Source organism: Chroicocephalus ridibundus, chromosome 8 (assembly GCF_963924245.1).
Source record: "Chroicocephalus ridibundus chromosome 8, bChrRid1.1, whole genome shotgun sequence".
NCBI lineage: Eukaryota > Metazoa > Chordata > Aves > Charadriiformes > Laridae > Chroicocephalus > Chroicocephalus ridibundus.
Genome location: NC_086291.1, coordinates 25,353,983 through 25,374,226, shown reverse-complemented (window position 1 = coordinate 25,374,226; position 20,244 = coordinate 25,353,983). Strand labels below are relative to the sequence as shown.

At 41.4% G+C, this 20,244-nt stretch overlaps 1 protein-coding gene across 1 annotated transcript; it reads right to left on the bottom strand.

Annotated features, from left to right (window-relative positions):
• Positions 1 to 7,123: 7,123 nt before the first annotated feature.
• On the bottom strand, positions 7,124 to 18,872 carry ATP6V1G3 (ATPase H+ transporting V1 subunit G3). The gene is made up of 3 exons (XM_063344669.1): positions 18,710 to 18,872; positions 10,790 to 10,890; positions 7,124 to 7,574 (listed from the first exon to the last, which is right to left on the bottom strand). The coding sequence occupies exons 1-3, from the start codon at positions 18,789 to 18,791 to the stop codon at positions 7,401 to 7,403; spliced, it is 357 nt and encodes a 118-aa protein (XP_063200739.1). The 5' UTR covers positions 18,792 to 18,872; the 3' UTR covers positions 7,124 to 7,400.
• Between the last annotated feature and the right edge of the window lie 1,372 nt (positions 18,873 to 20,244).

Genomic DNA, 20,244 nt, shown 5'->3' with positions numbered 1-20,244 from the left:
TCATTGCCAGAGATATACGCCGATGCAGAGCTCAGAACTTTTCTCAAAACGGAGTTATTGATTGCGGCGCCGTTGGCATTACCTGACTTAGAGTGATTCCCAGCAGCTGACAATCAAGTCTAAAATGTTTTTCTCACAGCAGTTCTACATAACCAAAAGTTTGGGAGGAATATTTACAGGAAACCTGTAATTGCTTTGGAAAGCATTTTCCCCGGTCAGGTCTAAAAACCTTGACGATGAATATTGGCTAGTTTTAGCAGTGATTAAATGGAAACTGATGAACAATTCAGGCTTGAATTTGACACAAACAGGTAGGAAAGTAGTTTTTGTTTATTTTTTCCAAGGTACGTAAATAATTATGGTCAAAACTGGAAACTGAACGAATAATAAAAATTACTTTAACTTTTTTAATATAAAGGATATGTATGGGACATATTTGTGCTCCTATACATACGTATCTAAGTAAAAATTGTGTATGTTAGTAGGAATTTGTGTAATTATGGAAATGTATGAAGATGCTGCAGATGCTTTATCTTGGAGTAAGTTATTGTCTCAGTGGCGCTTCTGTGGGTGACTCCAAAGGGTATATAAGAAATGATATGGAAGAAAAAATGGTTTAAAAAAAGAGAAAAAAGTGCTGCATGTTAATTTGCTTACTCCAGAGCTAAATGGAAAAGTCATTAGGGAAAATAATTTGGACAGGTCTGGCAGCCTGTGCCACGAGAAATGTTTCCCGTAGCCCATGCAGGCAGAGCAGTTAAGTCTTAATAGGAAACAATGCTGGTTCTTTTCCTTAAAATTAATATTAGTAGATATGCTGTTAAGAAGTGTTAATCTGATAGTAGACACAATTATTTAATTTATTAAATGTCCTTCACTACTGCTAACAGCTGGGAAACCACGAGTAAGAGGTGAAATACATCCTCCTGATGCGTGGGGAGCCAGGGTTATAGAGTAGGTTATAAAGTAGTTCCTGAGGTTATTAAAGAGTCGCAGTGTATGCTCCTGGGATGGTAGGATAGCCGTGCTGGTGCGAGGCAGAGGGCAGCCACCGGGTGCAGAGAAGCGATGTGGATCCGAATTCATGGCAGGAGCAATTCTCATCAGCCCGCAATGCCCTGACAGCCTGTCCTGGCTGCCACGTCCCACTTCGGCTCTCTGACTGCCACCACCCTTCACCTCTGCTTTGTTTTAGGCACACGTATAAATTATCCCACAACCAGCAACAGGATCGCTCATGTATTTGCGCTATTTCCTCCAACAAGTTAAATCTGAACGGAAAGAGGACTGCCACAAAATGCTAGATTTATTTTCCAAAGTGATGCGTGCGTGGTTAAATTACCATGTTATATATCTGTTTTTATCTATCCATTTATTTTCTGTAATAAATCAGTGCCGCAGGATTGTAAAATAAATATTTACATGAAATACATAGAGGAGGTTCTACAAATTAGGTTATATTGACATTGCTGATCTGTTTTATATTGATATTTATGCTATTTGGTTTGTTACAAGTGAATTCAATTATAAATACAGTGTTTCTTAAAGCAAAGTCTACTTAATAGCAAGTACTGACGTCATTTTTTCTGGCATGATATTTCATGGGAAGCTTGTTTTTAACCAAACTAGCAGTTTTTGGAGCACAGTTCTTCTCAAAATTTCTGTATTTCAAAAATACAGCCTGGACGTCTGGGGCAAGAGGGACTTTCAGGAATCGCCCTGGGTCAGGTAATTCACTTGTGGCATGTCTTTCGTAAAAACAACAAGGAATCTCAGTAAGTTAATAAGCTCGCAAGTCATCAGATTTTCCTCGTGCAGTCATGTCCTGTAAGTGCAATAGAGTGTATTAATAGTACTCCGATGTAACATTTTCCAAGTGTTCCGTAGTAATACTGGTTGGGTCATGTACTTCTAACAAGCGCTAACATTCCTCAGGGAAGACTCAGGGTTTGAAGTGCCTTATACAACCATAAAATGCGGAATAATCAAATCTGTGAAGGACAGGGCACTGTGAACCTGGCAGGAATATATGACGCTTGTGTGTTGTGTAACTGGCGTTTCCTCTATTTCTGTGACGAACTGGAGGAAATTATTTTGAAGTATACGCACGGTATACGTGAAGCACAACATAACTTTACATAACGTTCAAGTTTCCTACTTAATCAACACATGAGTGTGGTGTGTTCCTGGAATGGAAAAAAAACTGGAATTGCTGCTGTCACCCCCAAATCTTTGCCCAGTATCCTTTCCTCCCCTTATGTCTATTTTCAGTAGCACCTGGCTCCCCATTCAGTTGTTGGATGGCCAGGGAATGTTCTTTGTCCCAGGGTATGGAGAAGGTGACGATGAGATGCCACACAGGTGTGATCCTCACAGGTTTGTCTTTTGGCGAGGACATCCTAGAGTTGGAACCTGACAAGTGACCGGGACTGAAGAAGAATTGTGTTTAGATAACATTTGATTAATCTGCATGCTCTTATATGTGAAAAAACAAATCTGTAGCCGAAAGATACAGAACACTGTCATACAACTTTAGTTAAGAGAAATTCCAGTCCAAGGTAATGTCCTCCCATTAAGGGGACCACAGGGGCAAGGGTCATTCTTTCTTTTTTAAGAACTGTTACTATTTCACAACAGCTATATCTTTCATTGATGGCAGTATAACCTGCCTGTCAAGATAGCTAATAGTCAATGCCACTGCAAATGTTGGAAGGTATTGCTTAGTAGCCTAAAAACGTGTTTATATTTCATCCCCAGGCTCGGTCTGATGTGTCACCCTGCCCAGATGTGTACCTGGAGTTCGACACAGCCCCTTGCTGCAGGGATGCTCAATAAATCCTCATGCATAGATGTTTTTCCTGCTTTGTCTGCAGTTAAGGATGCTTCTGGGCAAGGCTGCTTGGGAAAGTCCGTATCTGCGGGTTCACATCTCCAGTGATCGTACATCATGGCAGCCTGTCGTCACCTCTCCTGCTGCAGTTCCTGAGCTCTGCAACAGCAGGTCGTCTTGTCCCATCTTAGAGGGAGACATTGCTCATACTCCTTGAACTACAAAACCTTCTAATTCAGGGACCAAAGAATTTTGTTCTGTAAAGAGCTTCACACATACACTTATACTCTATATCTGATCATTTACAAGAATGACTTACGTTTTACAGATTATATGAACTTTCAAGTGCATTTTAATATGGAAAAAATAATTGATGCGACTATATACAAGGAATGAAATCTGATTTCAGTTACTATCATAATCCACGTAATAGCTCAATATCTGGTTCTGAGTCTCCAAATCTCAGCTTCCAAACTATTCAGAAATTAATGTGAAAGTCAGTAGAAAGCCTCTACATAGAGCATAGTATTAATTCTTCATGTCTGTTTCATTTTATTTTATTTAGACTTGAAAGATATTCTATTTCACCTGCATGAGTTCAGATATCTTCCCTCGTCGCCCATGAATGGGAATCACATCACTGTGTCCTCATACATTATAACTCCAAGGAAAACACTCAGGGAAAAGAGCCAGAGAAATTCAGCCCAAATCTTGTCATGAGTTGTATAAAACAGTTCTTGTACTTTCCACTGGTCTGACCTTTTCCACTACTTGTTGTTAGAGGTACTTTAATCAGTGGATTTAGAATTTGTTGTATAACACAGCTCTTCTTTTTCAGACTGCAGAAGCATTGTTAACCCCTCTTGTAAGTCAGTGCGGAATCTGTCCAATGTGGGAAACTCCCCGAGTTTGTTGTTTCAGTCCTGATGTCTCACGCTGTGGGTGTTTTGCAGTTGATTTTGATGGGATCAGACAGAGACCTTGAATCGTCTCCGTTCGTTTTATTGATTCCTGATTTGTTGATAATTAGAAGATACTAACTGAAATACTGAAAGTGCTAATCACTGTTGCTGTGTGGAGTTATCAGTGGGCAGGAGGATGATAATTACTCCTTCCAGAGTCTGCCTTCCAAGGACATGAAGAAAATCCCTCTGTCTGAAGTGGTGTCATGGTCAGGAAACCGCCGTTTCCAAAGGAAGAACATGGCTGGAAAGATGTAAATCTTCACAGGAGCCCTTCAGGGGTTTGCCAAGACCCTGATTTCAGAAGTGCTTATGAAAATAAGATTTACAAAGGTACGCCTGCTATCTATATGTATTTTTCTATTTCTTAAATTTGCTTGTGTTCTGATATGTGAGATGTTCCCATTTTATTCCGCAATTGCATGGGTACACATTAGGTAACTGTGTGTCAGGGCACTGTGAGGGCTGAGGGCTCCCTGGGGCCCGGGGATGCTCCCCAGGGAATGGTGGGGCAGGAGCTGGCAGCTGGCACAGCCCATCCCACCCCAGCCAGGGAGCGGGGCAGGCAGGGGCAGCTCTGGGCACCTCCCTGGGGACTGGGACGGGCTGAGGACAAGCTGGGAACGTGAGTCATCATGAGAAGTCATGATGGGGGGAAAGGGAGTGCGTGGTGAGGGCCCTTACGGGCATCATTGAACTGAATGGTTGCTCGCGGGTGATCTGACCGGTCGTTTGTCATCATTCATGGTAGGTGACTGCTAATACAGAGTAAGCATTTTTTACTTTTTTTATGCATTGGAGCGCATTTTGAAATTAAACCCCCTTGCTTCTATTATTTCTTTTTCTTTTGTGTGGAATGATTATTTGCCGTTACCCTGAATAGGGGAATGTCACATACAAGATATTTTGTGCACTTGTAAATTCAGCAGGCATTTTCTTGGCACCTCAATATTCCATTGATGCAGCTGGTACTTTACACTCTTCCTGTAAAAAAAAAAAAAAAAAAAAAAAAAAAAAAACCAACAACAACAAAAAACCCATGACAGTATCTTGCCAAATTACATGAAGTCTAATTTGGCCTTTACCTCTGCACAGCTAAAAGTGGTGGTATAACCACCCTTTCCCATACGGAAGTAGGAATGAACGTAGAAGAAAGAAAACACACAGAGTGCTCAAAGCGTTCAGATTTATCTCTCAAAATCAAAGAGCTAATCATAACAAATTCCTTCCTTTTTCATGAGCGCTACCTCTTCATTCTGGCCGCAGTTCAAGAAAATAATCATGTTCCGAAAGCCCGAGCGCTTAAGACCCGATTTATATCTCAGGTATGCAGGAGATGGCAAGGGTTGGGACAGGGCATTGCCATGATCGCGGTGCAGTGGCACTGCGTGAGAGGTGGTACAGATGCACCGTCCCCTCCAGACAGTGCTCGTCCATGCTGCGGGTGACTCCTGCTGTCCCCCACCACGTGCTTGGGTTTTTGTCGAGGAGGGTGTATTCATGGGATAATGTATTTTGACGAAGATTTAAATAAGAGACGTGTTTGTAGCCGTCAGGACCAGAAGGGCAGAGTAGCCTTGAAAGGAAGGCAGAAGCTTTGCAAGAGCAGCAGTTGGTGACAGCAGACAGATTTTGTCAAGAATGAGGGAAAGGGGGAATGTCACAAAATGAAGCAGGGCAATGCAGGAAGACAAATCTTTATTTCACGTAATCTGGGTTGCTGGCCCCCTGCAAAGCTGCTTCTCTAGTTTACTGCCCCGCAGGCTGTGGCAATTCTGCTCTCTCTGTACAGGGGTGTGTATTGTTATCCCCGACGGCTGGTGATGGAAAGCCCACTGCTTTAGTTCTGCAGCTGAACCTGCAGCCTTTCTGCGCGTTTAGAAGCGATAACTGGTGGAAAGGCCGCTGAGGGGGCCCAGAAGGGAAAGCGGAGCAGTCCGGAACACTCTAGTGAGTTCTTGTGAGAGATTAGCATCCACCTTGGTGACTGGTTAAGTTCACAGAAAACACGTGCTTCCCAGCTCTGCGTCACGCTGGGATTGCGGCCTTGACCCAAGCCGGAGGCTGGTGGCCTGGGCGATGAGTCAATCCCGGCCGCCCTGCGTGCGCAGGAGGGTGCCTGCGCCAGCTCGTGCGCCTGGGCTGGGACCCGAGTTCCTTCATCCCCGCAGTAAATCCAAGCCTATCAGAACTTGATTCAAAGCACTCCTAAATAAATGAGCCTTTCAGCTGATGTCAATAGGATTTCTAGTCTCTTTCCCGTTCCTCGGCATCCTCGTGTCCCCAGAGAATACAATCAAGCACAGGAGACTGTAACAATCAGGGCTTGGAGATTATGTAGCATCCAGGCACAGCCTTGAGGAGTCATGTTTGCTGACATTAAGTTGACTACAGCTTTACGGTCATTTTACACATGACAGCATGTCAGCTGTGTAAACCTCACTGGAACAGGAGATTGCCTATGACTAGCTGCTGTGAAATTGAAATGATTTGTCTGTGTCTACGTGGACTGAAAACCATGGCTATTGTTTGCTAGTCATTGCAATTTCTCAAGCTTCTTTTCTAATGCAGTGTAATTTTGTAGTGGAGACAAGGCATTAAGGGGGTTCCTGATGCAGGTGTTCGCCAGACCCCACTTCATCAGTGCCTCCCATCAGCCTCCCATCAGATTTAATGGGCTTCACCTTGGAAGCACCAGATCATGTTGTATTTTACTAACTTCAGTAGAATTTATTCCAAGGGAAATCTGTGCCATTGCGGAGAGAAGTATTACTCAAGGTCACTTATGGTAACAGAAGTGAGCTCTAACTGTGAACAATCTGTGGATTAAGGTACCATTTAGCATAACTGGTGTAGAGTTTGAGCCCGTGGATTCCTGCGCTTTGGGTGTAACTGCATAGATAATGATGGAAGTGCTAATCTGCACCTTGAACCAAAGCAATTTTGTAAGTAATGATTACTCCTGTTCTCATTTTTCAGACTTACAAAGCTATATAAAGTTTGTGGTGTAGTTAAACAACAGGACAATGCTACAAGTGCGGCTTTTGAACATAATTCTGTATAACTCAGCTATATTTTGCTTTAAATTAGTATAGAAAAAGTGAAAATGTTTCCACCTATTCTTTTTGGCCAAAAACTACAGAGTTCCCATATGTTCCATAACCTGACCACTCTCTGTGTGACAAGGAAAACAGAAATACTTTATTTTAAGTTTTTGTGATATTCTATTTCACGTGACTTGAAGACTGGGATAAATAGACTTTATGCAACACCACATCCTAGTACAGAACACTTTATAAGAGAAAAGGAATAAAGACTCCCACTGAAAAGCTGCCGGTGTCAAATAATCATTTATTCTGCTGTTGTTGACTTGTCCCCGTCTAAATGACAGGGGCTTAGCTACCAACAGGAAACAATACTCTAACAAATGCTTGTGAAACCCTCTATAATTCTTGTCACATCAAAAGCCTATGTGGAACTGTGTGCTTTTGACTTTAGCGTTCTTTTTTTTCTCACGCATAGAGAAACAATAAATGAGGAAATACTTATGCTTATCAAGAAAGGCGGCTATTTTTTACGAACATCCTTCCCCAGCACATCAATGGATCTTAAACTGTGTGTCTGAAGTTTGGGTGAACCTCAGGGTTGATGTCACATATCGTGCTCAAAAGCTTTTTCATCATGCTCTCCATGTTCTTGTGGTAGCTGCTAGTGAGGTTTCGGACGGTTTCCTTGGTTTGCTCTTCTATTTTAGCAGAGAGGTTACCTTGGGAGCCCATCACCTGAAAAGCAGAAGTCCTCTGAGCAACATAAAGGCTTATATATGACTACGTTTATTGTACTTTTCTTCATCATCTAGCATAAACATAATGCAAACGTATCACAGTGCTTCCTAACAGTAAGGGTATGATCTAGGCTGAACTGTACGCATAAAAACAGGATTAAAGGGAACTCTTTCATATGCTCATTAGCAACGGGAATCTCCCCATGTAATGAAAGATTCCCAGCTCACTGTGGGAACAACTTTGTATGTGTTTTGTCTTTTATATCGCTCATTTTAATTTGTTTTCTATTTTAATGACTAGTCAACTAAGTTCTATCACCAGTGTGCTTCATTTGGCCTCACTGAGAACGAACATGAGCGCAGCTAAGGAGAAAAACATGGCAAAGCCTTCCTGACAATGCATAATTACAGTTTCAGAGTACTTGAAATGTCTTCGTCAGTTAGTGATGTATAACCCTCAACAGGCCTCAGACAAGGTCTTTTAATGTTACATTTTCTTATCTGGCGAAATACCAGACAGCTTCTGGCACAGTTAATATCAGGACATTCGCTTAGAATTTAATTGACTCTAGACTCGCTGAACATTTTAGCAAGGCTCTGTTATAAACAGATGCATGCGTTCCAAATCCGTGACTTTCCTCCCTCCTCCCCCACTGCCCCAACATCCCTTGAATTCTTCCCTTATGGAAAAGTCCTTCAGATAGCAGCAGAGAAATTGGTTTCCAGCTAAAGAATTCCATGGGGGAGAGCAGAAGACATTTCTGCACTCTGACAGAGTAAGAAAGGAATAAGTAACATATTCTTCTTGTTCCTGCCATGGTTCTCTGGGGTGGACTAGCAACTGAAGCTAACCTGGGATGTTAGTGGGATACCTAGAGGTTGACCAGAAACAAGGGAGGAGTCATTAGCTTTATTTTTCCATTGATTTCAGCCCAACTTAGTCCTTAAAAGAAGGAAAAGCAGCTGAGTTAAGATCCTTTGCGCAAATTACCTTTCCAATTCTATTTATCAGTATCTGACAACGTAGTAAGAAGTTTTTGCATAATCCAGATGTAAAACGTTTTCTGATTTGGAAGAAATAGAGGGCTTAGACATAATTGTAAATATCGGAAAAAGATTATAGTTTTCCATGCTAACTATTTTTAGCTGGCATTTTATTTTAGCTTTTAGACAAGTTGTAAGGATCTCATGTGAGAAAGATTGTACAGCTTAGACCAGATTTATGAAGCTGTTTTTTTTCCACTGGGGAAAATAACTTTCTAGAGATCCCAGATGGTTGCATATTATCCAGCTACTAAATACTTTTGAAAAACCTCAAAAAAAGTATTATAGTTTTAAGAAGAGCCTCTGTAGATTGGGAAGCTGAGCTCTCTGTTCATGCTGATACTGTAACTGGAGATAGTTGGTTCTTACTCTTCTACATATTTTTTTCCCCTTTTCTTCTTCTGAATTTGAAGACCTTTTTCTTGTCAGAATGCAGACAATGCTCTGCTTGGTCTGTCATTTCTGCTGACCTTGAAGGTCTGTCCCTTATTTTGCCCATGCTGGTTTTACGCTAGTGTCATTCCAAAGTCGCTAAAACATTACACTGACTTGGAAGCCAAAAAATTCAGAGCTAGGCTGCACATCTCCAGAATTCAGTGATCTCAGACCCTGAGTACAAACACCACGAACACAAACAAAACTGGTTTGAGATCTGGGCTTAAATTTTGTATATTTTTGAAAAAAAGATCTTGCGTATTGTCACTCCAACTTCAAATTAATCATTATTTTCTGTTGCTTCTGTTGTTCATTCTGGACTGATGTGGAACATCTCACAGTATGAGAAAATTTACCCTGGTTTAGATACAGCAATACAAAGTAAGAGGAGGAATAGCATTAAATGAGACAGGGACAAAGAATTAAAAATATTTGTGTCCAAACACTTGAGCCAGTAAACTGAACTGGGCATCAGACTTCCCTCTGCCCTGGCTTAGCTGGAACTCCTGACCGCCTTCCAGGCACAGGTTAATGATGATGACATTTGTCTGGATAGATAAATGTTCGACATAATGGAGTCAGGGAACGTGCAGGAGGACTGCCATGATCTTGTACAACTTGCTGTCGTTTGAGGAGCAATATGTGCTCTGTCCTGCCTGTGTGAAACGTTCAGTCGACAAACAGTGCCCTTTCCCTGCAGCTTTAATTTTGCTTGGGATGAAAAACTTGAGTTCACACCAAGGCAACATCTTTTCTCTTCTGCTGTTTCAGACCTAAACCAAGAAGTCTGGCTTGAATGAAAAGGTGTACAAATTTTAGAGGTGTTTTTACTTTATTTTAGTGTCAGTAAACATCTGAAATTGTACCTATGAGACAATTCTACCTGGCCTGGCTGTGTGACAGCGTGTCTGGGGGCTGGCCGCGTGCGTTAGAGACTTTGTGGGAATATCTGTTCCTAAGGCTTGTGATCTCTGCTGGAAAATGTTTTATGTGAGGTGTGACTGAAATGGCAGTTTTGTAAAGCAGTTTTTATTTGACCTCTTTGGCTTTTTTTTTTTTTGGTGGCTGCTTTTGCACATGTAGTTTCCTTGCCTTTGCACAAAACAAACAGGGGAAAAAACAAGAACAAAAACAGAAGGGGAAGGTTCACAAAGGAAAAAGAGAATGGTTTGTGAACCTTTATGAAAATACTAGAGAAAACTGCAAGACGGCGTAAACATATAAAATGTACTATAATTCAGATATGAAAATATCAGCCAGACCACTTTTACTATGAAAACATAGTGAAAATCTCCAAAGTTTTGGTGATTTCAGTTTATCAACGATGCAGTCTTGTATGCAGTCAAAAAAGTCAGCTAAAGTAGAACAGAAATAGAAAGAAAGATTTTAAATCTTTGCTTTTGCTGAAACCTCCACCTTACTGAAACCTCCAGGTTCAAGACAGGAACAAGTTCTGTCTGGAGTTAAAGAAAGAGGACCCAAAGGTATTTTTCCTTAAGGGAGATACATCTTCAAAGGACAAGCATGAACCAAATACAGAATCTGGAAAATTTTAGTGGCGAAAGTCCGCACTAAAATGCACAGAATGAAGCCAATACACATCATAGATGATCTCTCTGTTTAATCAGTAAGATCACGTTGGTTTGCAGAAGTCTCCATGTAACACTGAAGCGATTTGTTTTACCATTGAGCAGATTGACACTACAGAAGAACGTATGCAGGTTTCTTACTCACATTTGTTTGCTTGTTCCTAAATTCCTTCTCCCTCTGTAATCGGTAGTGGTCTATCTCGGCTATGGCTTCTTCTTTGGCCTGCCTCAGCCTCTTTCCCTTTCCTAATGGGGCAAGAAACAGGGATTTACTTCACACATGTCACTGCATCCTAAGAGATTAAACTCTATAAATCAGAGGTATTTTACATGGCACAGTAAAATGGACAAAGCTTTGAGCAAAGTCAACTGCACAAGAATGGTCAGGAGAGCCAAAGTGATTTAGGTAGGGTACTTTTGGATTGAAAGCCAGTCACACAAGTACCCATCTTCTGAGACCAAATCCCTGTTCGAAAGCGTGTTGGTTTGCTAACAACACAAGTCTTTTTGCAACTACACATTTTCTCATAACACAAATGCTTTTTTTTCTTTTTTTTTTTAAATCACAGCTTGATGTTTAAATAAATATCTATCTTTCCTTCATCAGCAATAGTAGCAGCCAGATAACAGATTTTAGTTGTCACTGATGGGAAAAGACGTTATTCTGTAAGATTTGCTGTATTGATTGGTTGCCAGCATCCTTTCATCCCACACCAACTGGATTCTGCTTAGAGCTGGCAGATTTCCAAAGTACTGCAAGATATGTCTTAACCACCACCAAACTGAGTTACAACCTTCAGGCTTTGTCCTCTTCTCCCCCACCCTTTCCCCCTAACATTGGTTGAATGCAGAGGTGAGTGATTAAGAGGAAAAAGGAGGACAATCCCTACCGATGCATAGAAAATATGAAAGTGATTAAAAAGTTTTTATGTGAAGCAAGTGTTGAACGTGTCATAACTAGCCCATGGTGATGCATCTCTGTCTGCCTGTTTTGTATGAAGTCCGTTAAATTGCATGGATCTCCACAGGACTCTGCTACACTACTTTGTGAGGAAAAAGTCTGACTGATGGGGCGGTAAACCTCTTGCGTTGAAAGTTGACGTGTTGTATTTGAGACACCTGGGCTGATGCTGATTTTTGGAGTCTCTTTTTGCTGTACAGCTAGAACTTTAGGAGTGGGAGGGGATAAGCTTGCTCCCTTTTCTTAACGGGAGAAATGTCTGATGGCTGAAAAAGCTATTGCTTAGCTGCTCAAATTAGGATATCACAAGAATGAGAGAGTGGAAGCTAGGCAACTAAAAAAGGCATCTTGATCTGATGCATGAAACATCCATTTACTTATTGTAAATACATACTTAACACCACTGAGCAGTACGAATATCTTTATGTGTTTGTTTTTTTTTTTAAAAAAATCTTTCAATTCAAGCACGAAAGTTGAAAACAGTACCTTTTCTGAAATCCTAAGGAACATTCTCCAACTAGGCTAGAAGGACAAGCATTAGTAATTCTGACTTACTTTCTCCAGGCTGCTACCTTGGATTGGTTACACCTGCGCTGTGCTTCTGAAGCCTTATCAGGTGTGGCATATAGCAATCTGGTTCCACTGCACATGGCACAATGAGGAAGCTGAATCTTGGGAGAAAGACTGTTGTTTTTGATACTTCTGAGGTGCAACAAAAGCCTGAGTAAGATGCTTGATCCAGCCATAAATTATTTGCCGAGTTGATGGCTCCTTCTGAAGTCATTAGCTGCAGATGGGTGAGTAGAAGCAGGGAGGTGCCTGAAATGTGAATTTCCTTTTAAAGTCTTGATTCCTGGACTGTTTGGTATTGTGGGTGTGCCTACTGTGGGAACTGGGGTGTGTGATTGTATAAAGGCTTTTTACAGGAAGGAGCAGCCCGGTGAGGAACTAGATGGCTTTACCGACTCTCAGTTCCACCAGTGCAGCATTCTTTTGTGTGGTTAATTATATTTTTTGGAGTCCTTCTGCCACTGAGGCACTGTGCTTATGTATAAAGGGGCAGAGAGGCAGTTTAAAATCTAGCACGTACTTTCCCAGAGTTTGTATTTGTTTGATAAGGGCTGATCCCCTCAGCTTCTGCCACTCACTGTGTCAAGTCTTGGGCCCAAAACTGAGATTTGTGTAAGAGCCTGACATCAGTCTGGACAACAAAGTTTGGTACGAGGTTTAGGTTTGTATTTTGAAGTTTCCCTTATTCTCCCCTCCAAATTTGGATCTGATCAGCCTTTTAAAGAGTTTTCCTCTTGGAGAGGAGCTGTGGGGTGATTCGCTGGAGCTGGAAGTCGGGGGGAGTGACTACAATGAAGCTCTGCCAATTTCACCAGCTGAGGAGCTGGATCTCTATAGCAAATTAAATTATTTCAAAATCAGTGGGATTTTAATTTCAAATTCCATCTGGGGGGCCATCTGTAGTAAATATGTTGCATATTTGGCCACCGGATAGTTAAATAAATCCATTTAAAATGCAGAAAATGGAAAGAGATTAACTGTAAAACAACAGTCCGTTTGCCTCTGACAATGTAGCTAGTGAACCAAAAAGTATACGTATACATACGTGTCAGCTCTTGGCAGTGCACTGGAGTAAGCACAATGCACAGGGTGTCGCTGTAGGGTGGCAGCCATTTCATTTTTCCGTGATGCCTTTAGGATTGGCACAGCAGGAACTTGCTGCTTCCTATTTAATTAAGTGGAAAAGCTGTGAGTAAATTACTGCTAGTTCAACAACGTTGTGGACGGAATCGGCAACTGCCAACATATGCGATAGTGCATATGCTGCACCTGATTAAGTTAAGCAGAAACTAGAGCTTAACCTGCTGTTTCACTAGAGACAAACCAAAATTAATTAATCGGTCTGTTATTAACCACTTGTCTGCTACCTTAGTTGTGCAATATGGGATTGCCTTTTCAAAGTCTTCCTGATCTTCTGGATGGGATTCTCTGCAGAGCACAGCCGAGCTGAAACCAAACCTTACACGCCGAAGGGTGGCAGGGCATTGAAATCCATCCAAGATCATGCAAAAAGAGGGCAAGAAACACAGGAGGACAGGCAAACCAACCTGTCCCTACGACGTTTCCTCTAGGATCAGAAAGGTGAGGTACCGACGGCTCCAAGTCTGAAGAGACTTTTGCCCCTGTGGGGGCCAGGTTTGCTGCTGCCCCTTTGTCCCTCCTTCCCATCCTTGAAGACGGGGAGCCGCAAAGCAGCTGTGCTTTGGTCCTGGTCTCCTTGTCCGCTGTTGTCCACGATTACGGTAGCTGACAGCCTATAAATTTCTAGGCAACTTGTTAAATTGGCTAAATCTTCACCAATTTTCTGCAACAAGCCAGCCCTGTATTAGATTGTCTTACCTAACCTGGGAAGGCATTATTAGCATGGAGAAAGGTTGTATTCTTCTTTCTAGGCATTACTGTGATGTTTGTGAAACACCTAGATCTGGTTAGATCCAAAAGAACTGGTGAGGTTTTTTAGGTGGTTGAGGGTTTTTAGATCTTGCAAGAAAAAGAGAGTAGAAAGCAAAAATGTTGCATTCTAATTTGCTCAAACACTGAGCTATCTTACTTTCCAAAAGCTGCCGTGCTAAAACTGGCTTTCTGTTTTCAAACACATCATCTAGGCTTCTAGGTGAATTTCTGCACAGAAATCACGTCATATGAAGACGTTGCCAAAAATTAATCATATTTTCTTTAAATAGGACCATTTCAGTCACTTCAAGAGTGTTAAATTTTCTGCAAAATGGGATTTAGGGATGTTCGTTTTGAGAAGACTATTCTGCACTTTTAATAAAATACAACAGAAGCAGCTGATCAGTACATATAGCTTTTTCAGTAGATAAAATACAGCCTGGATATTATCCAAGAGAGTGCCATAGATATAATTCTGTTTACAGCATCTTATTTTGATTAACATTTGTTTTTAATCTGATTTCCTGAAATTTTTCATCTGAGTTTTCATTTTATTAGGCACTAGAAATTCAAGCCAAGATATAAAAATCTTTAGGAAAACAAGTTTTGCTACACACAGTGTTCATGACACATTTGTTTCCCTTGTTTTACCCAAAAGGATTTTCAGGAATTGATGTCTTGGCTCTGACAGTGCTTAGTGATTTCTGGGATCTGAATTATGCTTGAAGCAAAAATGACAGATAAAGCAGTTCTGTCTATAAAAGGCCCAAGGATTGCAGACTGTTTTGGCTTGTGTTTAATCAGTTTAATAGTTTCAGCCTTCCATGTGTGCATTTACCAACAAACTATTAATAATTTGTCAGGTATAAATGACATCAGCCAACGATACAGTAAAGGTATTGCAAGCCAGGATAAAGGCTATTGAGCAGGAAGTAGGAAAAAGCTTGAACAGAGGAGCTTTAGTGCTATATTTTTGCTTTGCTTCATGTCCATAAATATAGCTTTATTTGCTAATTTTTCAGTTGTCCAAAGTGGACTTTGCATTACAAACACCCGCACATGTGTCAGCAAAAACTCGGCCCATTATCTGTTTATATACAATATTATGTGTGTTGACCTGGCTATGGGAGTATCAACTGTAAACACTGGAGGGTTTGCATAAGGGCAGTTTTGCCTATCACGGTTCCTTGAAAACAGCTTTTCCTGGTTGTGTCCCATGAGCGACCTGCCTTTCGTTCCTCTCACGTTGCAATGCAAATAGAGTAGTGGGGCTGGTTGGTGCAGTGGTGTCGTGCCGGGGCTGTGTGTGGTGACAGAGGAGGTCACGGGTAGGGGGTAGCAGGGAGGGGACTGTGTTAGCGCTGCCCGGATGGTTCGTTGCTCTCGTTTGCAGCCCGGACCCGCTGAGTGCCCGGCCCCGAGCAGGAACTGCTGCTCCCAACTGGTACCAGGTGGATCTGGGCTGGTGTTTCCCAGGGCAAAGCAGCACGTCCTCGCCTTGCTTTGCTGAATTGCCTGTGCACAGATTAACTGATTGCGCTGGATATATTGGTTACGTTTTGTGTATTTCCTTTTGTTTTAATTTTTACGCTCTGAGACAAACTATGCAACCCTTTATGCTGATCTAACTTCAGAATCACTCTGGGAAGAGACTATTTGAGTTATTCTGACGGTGCAACAAGATTTGGCATGAAAAGAATCTCTTTTGTCCTTGTCCCAGAGTATTTAAGTTATGCTGGTATAGTTACATATCTAAGGTGGTGTAGTGACATTGTTATGAAAAATACTAAAATTAAGGGCAGCATGGAAATTTTTAAATTTTTATTTTGTAGATTCACTTGAAAACCTATTGTGATTCTGAATATAATAATTATTTTCTAGGTATAATTATTCTGTTAGATTAGCTATAATGCTTGGTTTGGCACAAAATCCAGGGTGGAGCAGTCCTTAGAAAAACCTGAATCAGGAACGTTAAGGCCTGACCTTGCTCGTGTGATCCATGAGATCTAAAATTCACAAGAGCTTTGCTGTTCGCGCCCTAGTAGAAACTGCTGGCAGTATTTAAAGTGAACAAAAAGATCCACCAAAGTCTTTAGGCTACAGATGAATATGCCACGCCAGCAGTTATTTGAACTTTTTGCACTTGATCTGCTTATACCTAGGAATAAAATCTCTTAGGAATGCTTGAGGTTTTTCATGGGATTGTATGGAGCTGCTGAGGCTGGAAGGGGCCTCTGAGGTCCACCCCAACGCCCTGCTCAGAGCAGGCTCGGCAAGGGCAGCTTCATCGGGGCCACATCCAGTGGGTTTTGTGTGTCTTGGGGTAGAGGAGACTCCACAGCTTCTCAGGGCAGCCTGTTCCTGGGTTTGACCTCCCTCACAGTTATAGAGTTGTTTTCTTACATTTAAATTTATGCCATTGTCTCTTGACCTTTCAATGGATACCACTGGAGTCTGGCTGTCTTTTTATCCCTCTCCCATCTTTTTAACTTTTTTCTTTTTTTCCTTTTTTTTTTTCAGATTTTTTATATATGAGAAATTTTTATTTTCCTTCATAATTTTTATAAAGGCAAAAACCCAATGTTTGCCTTTAAAAGTAATAGAGAAGAAAGTCATACTGATGACATATTTTTACTCTAAATATTTTTACTGATAACAAAATTCTAAATAGCTGTTTTTCTGTAGTTGCTCGAGTTACTCCTACCTCAGCACTAATACACTGGTAACGTAGGCAGTGGTTTAAGTCAAGTTTCTGACTCAGAGGTGTCTGGAAGATACTTTGACAGAAGCCCTGTGCTTATCACAAGCACTCTGTGTGGGGCTGAGGTGATGACAAGGGCAGTGTGGGTTTTGCAGACTTGAGTAAAGGCACCTGTAACCACGTCTGGATTCCACAAGACACTCATCTTCGATCGTTACTTTTATGTTATAATGATGGTTTTTGGTTTTTGAGTTTCTTAATTTATGAAACCTCTTTTAACTGGCTGTTTAGAAAAAGCCAATCTGAATATTCTTTTTGTTTTAAAAACAAAAGCAAACCAAACCAAACGAAAAAAAATCAAAACCAAAAGTAAAGGGTGATGAACATCAAGCTATCAAAGCTAGAGGCCTGATTCTGCAGCCGGTGTTCAGACCAAACCCCTGCCCCCTCCACTGGGGGCTCTGCCCTTCCAGGCCGTATGTTTTCTTGCTCCTGGGAACAGGGCGTTTCCTCTGCTCGCTGTGAGAAGGGAACAACCATCCCACTGAGAGTACCTCGTCTGGCTACATAAGGGTCGAATCACTTAATTATTCCTTGCTTTCAAACATCTTTTTATGAGCCTTCTGTTTTATGAAGGTGGGAGATATTGGTTTTCTTCCCCTCACCCCATTCCTTTCGCCAGGCAGTGGCTGGGTGCTCGGGGAATGGGTATTGCCTTCCTACTTATTTTCTGTGTGCTGTTGTACAAATTAACATGCCACGTTAATAATTAAAGAACACACAGCAATGCTGATTTCTGTGTAGAAGGGATATAGGCACTACACAAATTATTTTTATTCAGTTCCTATTTCTCTGTGGAAAACAAAATATATTCCTTCATCACACTCTTGCAGCACATGACATCTTCTTCATGCATTTTAGTTGAGTCCTGCAGGACAGTGTTGTTCCTGCTGCTGGTTCCTAAATCAAGATAACTCCATGAAACAGTATTAATATTTCACTGGTAATGCAGGTCAGTGACTCAGGTGGTTGGTACCTACGTTCAGGAGAATAAGGTCACCATATTTTGCGTTAAATGACTGGGAGATGAATGCAGAAAATGAAGGAAATAGATAATGGAAAGAGTGCCAGGAGAATTATTTCTTTGATTGAAATTATTCTAGCAGATACCTTAATTTTTATATTATTATTACTTTTTTGCTTATATTTGACTAGAATAAAAATACATGAATTTATTATTATTGGATATCTACACATGCTTTGCCCTGGGCATTAAGCTAACAAGACACTTATTTTAAATTGAACATTCAATCACTTGCTGATTGCTTGTACCATGTAACAAGGCTTACAGGAGTGACCTATGACAGTACTGACAGTTCTTGTGATTGTACTGTGCCTTTCATTACTATCATTTTGCTGAAGTTTTTTTTGTTTTCATATAGTTTTTTTGAAGCCCAATTGGGATTAGAAGGCAAGTTACCAAATCTTGTAAGTAAAGAGGAACACTGAAAAATTTATATAAGACCTCTAGAGAGGCACAGAATTTGGAATCTGGTCCTCCAGAGCTGACAGCCAGAGGTGTGTAGGTTTCTAATTTAAATACTTGAGGAAGGCTGTAACGACATTATTGGCATTGAGATAAAACAAGAATAAATCTAGCCGACAGGATGAATATAACAAAGAAAACCTTGTTTAATCTACTAAGGCACATGTGTGCGCACACACACAAGCACACACAGTTTTAAGCAAACTCCGAATGTTGAGGTTTGGTGAAATGCCTGCTGCAGTCAAGGCACAGCACCTTGTACAAGTGAGAAGAAAGAGCAGGAACAGCACAGCTGTGATGTACACAGATAAAACAGTGTTGTTTTTCTGTGAGCCACTGTAATTCTGAAGAGCTTACGGTAAAAAAGTACAGTAAAAGCAGGCCAGCTACTCACTTTTTTTGGCTTCCTCTAGTTTGTCCTTGGCACGTTTTTCTGCCTGCAGAAGCTGCTGGATTCCCTGAGACTGGCTGGTCATGCTGATTGCTGGGGCTGGTGCGCTTCTGCGGGGACCGGAGCTCAGAGGGAGTTTTATACAGCCGCCAGGCTCTTCCTCGTGCTTTTTGTTCTGTCTGTTATTACAACAGCCTTCCAGATTGCGCCAAACCAGCCGGCTCTGCCTGGATTGCTGCTGGGCAAAAAGGCCTGCTGGTGTAATCAGAAAAACACAGCAGCGAGGTTGAAAGGAATGTTCTCCCTCCTCAGGGTCACCGAAAAGCTGAAGTGTCCGATTAACACATTGGGAAAAGAAGAGAAGAGCACTCCAAGTGGCTTGTAGTTTAATGGGGATTTTTTTTTTTTAATCTTCTATTGTTGAAGCAGAATAGAGCTAATCTTGTCAGAGGAACCGAGGGAAAAAATAAGTGCTTCTTGGAATTTCTTTTTAATAAAACTTCCTATGAATGTGAAGAATCAGACTCGGTCAGCAAGTAGTTGCGGCTGAACACAGTGAACTGGTTGTAGGCTTCTGTTTGGTGTTACTTCTTAACATTCTTCGTTAGAGTTTTTTCACTTTAAAAAGAAATCTTCATTGGAAATTAATTCGTCAGGGACTAAAGTTTAAAAAAGTATGTGGTGGTTGAGGTGTGCTCTGTCTTTGATACAAGGGAGATGAGTGCTGTGGTGGGAAGCTGTGGGATTGGCTCGAAGATACAGACTCTAGCAAGGTATGACTGGTGGTCAAGGTCTTGCTTTCGAGCCACTAACACATACAACAGCCAAACGAAGGTGCGAGCGTGGCCGTAGATGCACATCCTGTTCCCTGCGGTAGGAAAGAGTGTTTTGTGAGCTACTGCACGAGTGTGCACGTTCATATTTTGAATCCTTATAAAAAACCACAACAAATCCCATTGTCAAAGATAATTCAGCCATTGCACAGGAGGGGCACATGTCAAGACTCATAATTAAAATAGCTTTTTTTTTTTTTTAAATATTTCATAGCATGAGTGAAGCATATTTATTGCAAGTTCTTCTGACACAGTTATGTCAGGACCAGACATCACATTCTGGTGTAAATGGGTTTTTCTGGCTGCAATTACTTATATATATTTACAGATATATGTGTGTATGTATACTATTTCTGCATATATATACTAAAATACATATATATATGTAGATAAAAATTAATTGGTGCACTCTGTGAATGGCCCTTGCTGTAGGGCCCTTTCTTTTCTGGGGCTTCCTAGGGCAGTTGTGCCATGCTACTTGCTTGCTGCAAGGCTGTTACCTGGTTCTTATGAAGAAATGTGTACCGTTGTTATGAAGGTAGTTTCCCCCTGCCACCCCCCCCCCCCCCCCAAAATAGCTGCAGTCATGAGGGAAAATGGAGGGAGAAGCCTCTTGCCCTGTTACTGTCTTCAGCTGCGCTCCGAATGACAGTAGCACTGAGACTTTGAAAAGGAAGTTGTTTTGTTTTCTGCTTTGTGATGTTG